The sequence below is a fragment of the Nanorana parkeri genome, unplaced genomic scaffold, assembly GCF_000935625.1.
Source record: "Nanorana parkeri isolate BGI_ZX_2015 unplaced genomic scaffold, ASM93562v1 scaffold130, whole genome shotgun sequence".
Classification (NCBI taxonomy): Eukaryota; Metazoa; Chordata; class Amphibia; order Anura; family Dicroglossidae; genus Nanorana; species Nanorana parkeri.
In genome coordinates, this window is record NW_017306398.1 from 764,065 (window position 1) to 771,908 (window position 7,844).

A 7,844-nucleotide genomic window follows, 5' to 3' on the forward strand; every position below is an offset into this window, starting at 1 on the left:
AATTCAGGTGTCGTACCCTGATAGACAATGCTGTGCAGAGAGGTGTAAGTCTTACAAATGAATGGACATTATGCCGGGCCGGTGCTAGACTATTTTGCACCCTAGGCAAGAGCAGCTACTTGCACTCCCCAGGCCCCCTACTGCAGCGCAACCCACAATCCCCACTCGCGTGGCCCCATTCTCCTGCCGGCTAGTTTCTGCTGGCGACAGGTGGATGTAAGCTGTTGGGAGCAATAGCCGGACTGCTTTTGGCTATTATAATTTGAAATACCCAATAGCAGACTTGCTATTGAAACCCCACCCACTGAGCAGAAGAGCGGACCTGAGAGAGAACGTTGTCTCTCAGTTCCACTCCTCTGCTCAGTGGGCGGGGGCAATGGCCAGCCTGCTATTGGCGTTTGCAATTTGAAATAGCCGGGGGGGGGGGATTCGTAGTGCGCTGGGGGGTTAGTGGTCAAGGCTGCGCCCTAGGCGGCTACCTAGCACCGGCCCAGACAGTATGCAAATCCTCAAATCCTATGGCAGGTAAAAACAGCTTTATTGTCGGCATTTCATTTTGCATTTAGCCATTTGCCTGGAGTTCAGCTTTAAAGGAATTCTGTAATTAGAGAAGTATGTAGGCTGCTGTTACCGACCTGCTAGCAACTTGACTGTCTCTAAGTTAACCATCTTCTGTAGCACCAACCTGGAGTAGGTGTGCAGCCAAAGAGACCAGAATGGAGCAAAAGCTGGTGATACCATGGTTTTGGAATGAGATGTCCAACAAGCTCATATTGGTGTGATGGTTGTTGGTTATGTGTTTAGATGAAGCACTGAGATCTTGGGGAATGCTGAATTAAGATGTACTTGCTTATCAGAACATTATATCAGAATACAGATCAGAATATCAGTAATTTGCTGTTGCATTTCCAACATTGGTTAGGTGTCCACAAACTATTGGCTCTATATCGTAAGTAAGAAAGATCTTTAGGGGTTTTAATCATCTTTCTATAGATGTCTCTTTCCCAAAAATGTTTCAGTGGTTAATGATATGCTTACAAGATTGTAGATCAATGTGATTTTTAATATAACACTCGTGACATTGCAGTTGTTTGTAACAATTTTATTCACCAACTATACAGCTGTGTACTAGATGACAGGAAAAGACCGGTATTTAGTTGGCAGCCACGGTGCTGGAGACCCAGGCGTTGTAGTTGCAGACCTTGGTGTAGACACCGGGGTAGTTTCTCAGGGCACAACCATATCCCCAGGAGACAATACCCTGGAGCTGTCCATTGCAGACCACGGGTCCACCGGAGTCACCCTGAAATTATGAAAGAGATCATTTAAAACCAAACTTACACAGAAAGAAAGAACTTTTTTTTATATAAAACATTAGAATGTTGGTTTCCAATGCTCTTTAAAGTGAATCTACATCTATGAGGCAATCAAAGCATATGCATTATTTTAATATAACCTGCAGAGATGCAGTAATTAAGATTTAACAAGATATTCAATCAAGAATGAGCAATAGCAAAAATCTGAATAGCTCTGTGTGATGTTAGTCAATGGTATTCTCTCCCTGTCACAGCAGAAGTGTGAGCTCAGTGTCTGGTTCTAAGGCCCCATGGAGACTGACTTGTCTACTGCTTGATCTCAGTGATGATCATTGACACTCTGTATGGGCTGCTGGACTATAACCTTATTAGGGCTACAGAGTGCCCTAGTGGTTAGCGCATCTGCCTTGCAACCCTGGGGATCCCTGGTTTGAATCCTGTTCAGGACACTATAAGAATCTGAATACTTCTGTGTGATGTTATTCAATTGTATTCTCTCCCTGCTTCAGCAAAAATGTGATCTAATTCTCTGGTTCTAAGGTCCTGGATGAATTGTCTTCTGCCTGATCTCAGAGCTGATCAGTAACACCCATACACTGTATGGGCTGCAGGACAATCATATTATAAGGCAACACAGTGCCTTAGTGATCAGCACTTCTGCCTTGCAACAATGGGGGGTCCCTGGTTTGAATCCTGATCAGGACACTATCTGCATGAATTTGCATGTTCACCCTGTGCTTGTGTGGGTTTACTCCAGGTACTCTGGTTTCCTCCCACATCTGAAAGATATGCTGTTAGTTGGCGCCTGTCTAAATTGGCCTTGTATGGATGGGACATAGGGACCTTAGAGTGTAAGCTCCTTGAAGGCAGTGAATGTGCAGTATGTAAAGCACTGAGTAAATTGTTGGTTCTCTATAAATACCAGTACCTAAACAATAAATATGGGGATTGCACCTGATCAACTTTGCTGGTTTCAAATGTTCTTTAGAGTGATTTTTACCTCTAAGAAGCAAAGAAATTAATCAACCTGCAGATGTACAGCAAATAAGAAGGAAGAATTAAGAATTAAATAGTCAAAGAGGATGAACAAGAGATTCAACCAAGAATGAGAATTTGTGAGCACACTCAGTGTGCTGTTATTCTTTTGTACTATATTCCTGCTGAGTGTCCGGCACTAACGCCCCCATGGATGCTCTAAGGCCTCCATGGATGCTGACCTATTTTCTGCCTGATCCTATTTCTGATCATTGATACTCTTTATGGGCTGCTCTGCCTAAAATAGAAAATGTTCCTTAGGCTCACCAAGCTTTACATAAGGATATAGTTCATTATTTTATCCATGTGACTGTAGTTTCCAATTTGATTGGGCGGAAAATAAATGTCACTTTTTTGGGGGATTTGTTTTTGTTTAGAAATACGGATCCTCATCCTGGTGTGCTGACTTTGTGAAAAGAACCTTTTATATGTCTTCGCAACAGGGGCCAATGGATCTCAAGAACAAATGCATGTGCACTCCTTTTCAGTTCTTTTTTTGGAGCAATGTGAGTTTCTACACATGTGCAAATCAGCTGTTCATTTTATCTGCCTATGAGGCATTGTCTTGTAAAAATGTAGATAATAAGACCTGTTGCAAAAAAAAAAAAGTGTAAAGTATTACCTGGCAGGAGTCCTTGCCACCCTCCAGGAAACCGACGCAGACCATGTTGTTGGTGATCTCACCGGGGTAGGCGTTGCTACACTGGGCAGCGGTGAGGACGGGGGCATTCACGCACTGCAGGAGGCTAGGCATGTTGGCTACAAGATAAAAACCAAATGCCCGTTAATATTTTGTAATGTTGGTACAAACAAGAGGCATCTACAAGTCTCATTGCTCATACAGGTAGTAATGTATCAAACTGAATTTTAGACAGTTAAAAAATAACAAATTAAAACATAACATTTAAAAAATATATATATAAAATAAAATTAATGACATTCTCATTCATTGAGGACACATTTGTTTTTTTTATTGCTTGCTGTTTTTTTTTTTAATAATTTGATCCCTTCTACTTACTTCCACTGCTGAGAGTGTTGCCCCATCCGGAGATCACGCAGTTGGTTCCGGCGGCAGGGCAGCCAGAGGGCATAGATACGGCTCTGACGTAGGAGTTGAGGGTGGCGGCAGAGGCCAGCTTGACCAACATGATGTCGTTGTCCAGAGTTCTGGAGTTGTAGCTGGCGTGTCTGATGACTCTGGCGGAGTTGATGAACTGCTCGGTGCCCTCAGAGGTGAAGATGTTGTGCTCTCCCAGTCTGACCTGCATGCTCCTGGAGAATTACAAATGAGGAAATTGACATATTTGCATACATATATGCCCCACTCAATATGTTGTAGAATGTTCCCATACAGATTGGTTAGGGTCAATCTATATAAGTCAGAATTCCTATTTCTAAGGGCTTACTATAAGTAGAACTAAGAAAAAGTACTGCTTGGCTTAATTGTAAGTGTAGATGCACTTCCATTTTTTCCCTTGGTCCTCCTGAAAAGTCTCACAAATAATTATTGATCCTGCCAGTGAGTTTCACCTAATGCAGTTTCCTGAGACTGTGTGGCAATCATTATGCACTGTTCCCAAGCAGAGCTGCCATTCTCATGTAGGCGATGTGTGCTTGTACTAAGTTGTTACAGGGTGTGTGCTATCAGCATTGTCCCTACTGATTCACAATCCTGTACCTTGTCAGACAGCACCTAGCCACACCTAGTCCTGCCCACTGCTTTCTGGATTGGGAAATCTGATTGTGCTACTGAAACCCTCCAACTGTGAGCAGCAGTGACTGGAAGGGGGGAGCATGTGAGATGCAAATGAAGGAGCATTTGGCCTACTCATGGGAGGTAAAGGAAGTTTATTTTTAATTTATGAGGATTTTGCATCACACAGTAAAGTTTTAATTGCTTTTCAGTAGTATGTAATTTTTTATGGAAAATAATCTATGTGTACTGTATGTTGTGCTGTAGGTCATGTTTTCTGTAAAAGGAACTGTAGCTAATTTAGAAAATTGCTGTATAGGATAAGGTTGTTTTTTTCTATAAAGATGTCATCCCTGTGGGTTTTTTTTTGCCTGTCATCAGTGTTAACATTTCCTCAGTCCAAGCTGTCAGGCCACAGAGTGGTAAAACAGGTACTGTTCTAGGGAAGGGTTTCAGGAAAACATGCCCTACCCACCTATTAATTCTGCTACATTGTCTGTAAATGTGATGTTGATGTGAATGAAATATGGTGGTCACATTGGTGGCTGCACTGGGCTAACTTACAAGGGCTTCTATGAGATAAAATACCATTTTGTATTCTAAATTTAAACTTATAGCATTGAAAATTCACTGGTGAAATTACAACCAAAAAACTACATTTAATGGCTATAAAAGTTTCACTCTGTGGAAACTAAATAATAACACATCTAAAAGCAACCATTCATTCAAAAATGGTGTCAAATTTATTTTGCACGTTTGAGAAACTTACGCCTTGTAGCAGTGAGCAGCAGAGATCACCCACAAGCTGTTGAGCAGGGAGCCACCGCAGAAGTGGTAGCCGGAGTTCAGAGATACCTGCCAGGGCTGAGAGTAAGCGGCACAGGTGTAGCCTCCAACAATCTTATCATCTTCCTCAAAAGCAGCTGAGGAGGGAAGAAGTCAAAGTATATCAAATTAGTTCTAAAATATCCCTTTGAGTCCATAAGTTGTACAATAAATTCAAGAGTTTGCCAGGTATACAAAAGAACAAAACTATCTAAAAGGTTCCTTGGCACTTTGCAATCATTTCTTGAAAGGCACACAAGGATCTTTGGGTTTCTATTATTCATCCAGGCATAGAAATAGCCTTGATTTTTAGAGAACCAATGTTTTGGGAACACCGGTTTCTAAGTTGGAGGAATATGCAGGGCAAATATTCCTAATCGTGGTGTCTCTCAACAGCTGTATAGCACCAAATATTCACATGTGAGAAGATGACATACAACTCAGGTATGTACATAAAGGCATAACTATTTGTTTCAGTTTTGTATAGAGCAGAGAAGGGTAAGACTCTCTGACATATATTTATTGTCCTCTGTATTTGTGCTGATGACCATTGTCAAAAGAACAAAAAGTGAAGGGAAACATTTTATTGTTGTCACCAGAACAAGTGTAGATCTACCACCCGTTCTAGTGACACATGTCTAAGAGGGAAATTCCATTTACTTTGGGGAGAGAGGGTTCTCACAGAGGTTTTCAAACACAAGGATCTTAGGGTTTCTATTATTCATCCAGGCAAATAAATAGCCTTGATTTTTAGAGAACCAATGTTTTGGGAACACCAGTTTTTAAGTAGGGCAAATAGGGCAAATATTCCTAATATTGGTGTCTCTCAACAGTTGTATAGCACCAAATATAGTTATTTAATCTTTAGACATTAATCCTTAGGTTTTTTAACCTAGTGGCATTTTCCTCTTTACCTGTCGCAATAGCAGTACATAATGCTTGGTTTTATCTCTTGAAGTAGCTCTTTAAGGGTGCATTCACACTAAAATCAGAGGGTCAGTTGACTTGCAATTTTATGTTCCAATTTCCTTCCGATCTGTTGCGCTGCGATCCGTTTTTCAACGGATGCTAACCCAAGTGCACCAAAAAATGATTGGGTTTGAATGGGGCTAGTTCACAAGAGGTCCATTGCGTTACATTGTTCTTAAAAAAAGTAGTGCATGGTCTGCTTTTTTTATCGGTGCAACATAACCCAACAAACCAGACCGGTGTGAACTAGCCCCATTCACACCCATTCATTCTTTGGTGCCCTTCCATTACCATCTGTTGAAAAAAGTATGACCAGACAACGGAATGCAGTGCCCTAAAACAATGCATTCAAGACAGAGTTTTAAAATCGGTGACAAAATAATCTCTAATTGTAAAACTGGCAAACCAATTTGGAGATCTCTAGCAAAATTCAACAACAATCTGACTGTTCAGGAAAGTGATTGCCATCTGCAATTTGAAGAAGGTATCCATTTCCTCCACTATGAAGGTATATTGACATCTGCTTCATCAAGGGTTTGTCTTACTTGCGTCTAAATTTGTGCTTTTCCAACAAGAATCTTACAGATTTTTGTGTCTTTTCAACCTTATTACATTTCTTGCAATATACATTTTTATATGAAAGAGAAGGATATAATAAGGCAGGATATCAAGAAATAAAGTATATCAGTAGGTGGACTCACCAACAGCTCCGAGGAGCATACAGAGCAGAAGGAACTTCATGGTGATGATGATCCAGAGTGAGTAAGCTGTGTTAGCTCCTGGTATTTATACCTAAAAATTTGATATTTTAACCTAACCTTTGCCTTGTGTTTGATAAGTAATCAATGTACAAATGAATAACCAGGTGGGACACTGAACACGTGAAAGGTGGCTTGTCAACGACTCAAGGTTTAGAAACCTATTTAAAACTATTTTACAGATACTTGGAACCTTGACTGTCAAACTTTAACCCAGCAAAAATACATTTATGTTCAAGGCGTTGTAAATAATATTTTATGCAATTTACCACTATGAGCACCTGTATACATTCAGTTTTTTTACCATGTTATGCAAACCATTTTTTTTAAAACTATCTTTAAAAAGTATCAAAATCACATAGCTTATAATTTTTACTCTAACCTCAGAAATGACTTTATGGGGTCTATTCACAAAGCTGCCGAAGGATCTGGCCGTAGCTTTGGCCGATCCTTCGGCTAGCTTCGGCACCAGGACCCCTTCGGTTCAGGAGAACCGAGGGGGTGCTGTACGGGCTATTCACAATAGCCCGTACAGCTCCCGATCACGGCCGAGCGGCTCAGTCGAAATCAGCCGAACATGCTGAGCATGTTCGGCTGTTTCGAAGCCACACGAAGCAAGCCGATGTACGGCTGATTTCAGCCGATATACGGCTGAAATCAGCCGTACCAGCCTGAAGTGAATAGCCGAACAGTGTTCGGCTCACTTCACTTCTGATCGGTCATTCACTCGGCTGCCCTCGGCAGCTTTGTGAATAGACCATTAAGTTCTTTGTTTTTATTTTAACCATCATTTTACTGATGTGCTAACAAAAACATATTTTATGTCGTTGAGCTGAAACCCCAAACACACCTTTTAAAGATCTAGTACTAGCCTATTTTTAGATTTGTATAAACCTGTATAGAAGAAATACTACTTTCAAGCTTTTAGTGAAATCCATTGGGTAGACTGAGTCTGCAGAAGAAGCAATAAGGGTGGCTGACGGTAACTGAGACAGAGAGGCAAAGACAGTAATAGTGTCAATGGGCCTTAGTGGTTAAATGTATTCTGCTATTTACATCAGATTGAGATGCTTCTGAGCATTTTCTGCTGGGGAAGCACAGTGGCGTAATGGTTAGCACTTCTGCCTTGCAGCACTAAGAGTCCCTGGTTCAAATCCTGGAGTATACATGTTCTCCCTGTGCTTGTGTGAGTTTCCTCCAGATACTCTGGTTTCCCTCCACACTCCAAAGAGATGCTGGTAGGTTCAT

General features: G+C 41.2%; 1 protein-coding gene across 1 annotated transcript; it reads right to left on the reverse strand.

The window, feature by feature from the left end:
* Positions 1-1,153: 1,153 nt before the first annotated feature.
* LOC108784887 (trypsin-like) lies at positions 1,154-6,585 on the reverse strand. Its single transcript, XM_018553821.1, has 5 exons — positions 6,540-6,585; positions 4,814-4,967; positions 3,370-3,623; positions 2,974-3,110; positions 1,154-1,303 (listed from the first exon to the last, which is right to left on the reverse strand). Exons 1-5 carry the CDS (start codon positions 6,577-6,579, stop codon positions 1,154-1,156), a joined length of 735 nt encoding a protein of 244 aa, XP_018409323.1. The 5' UTR covers positions 6,580-6,585.
* Between the last annotated feature and the right edge of the window lie 1,259 nt (positions 6,586-7,844).

What these genes read in the sequence shown, in the direction of transcription:
- LOC108784887 (XM_018553821.1), bottom strand. Translation starts at nt 6,579, where the DNA reads ATGAAGTTCCTTCTGCTCTGTATGCTCCTCGGAGCTGTTG. An exon ending in TATGCTCCTCGGAGCTGTTG is followed by an intron (nt 4,968 to 6,539) that starts GTGAGTCCACCT and finishes TTCCCTCCTCAG; the next exon opens with CTGCTTTTGAGGAAGATGAT. An exon ending in GCTGCTCACTGCTACAAGGC is followed by an intron (nt 3,624 to 4,813) that starts GTAAGTTTCTCA and finishes GTAATTCTCCAG; the next exon opens with GAGCATGCAGGTCAGACTGG.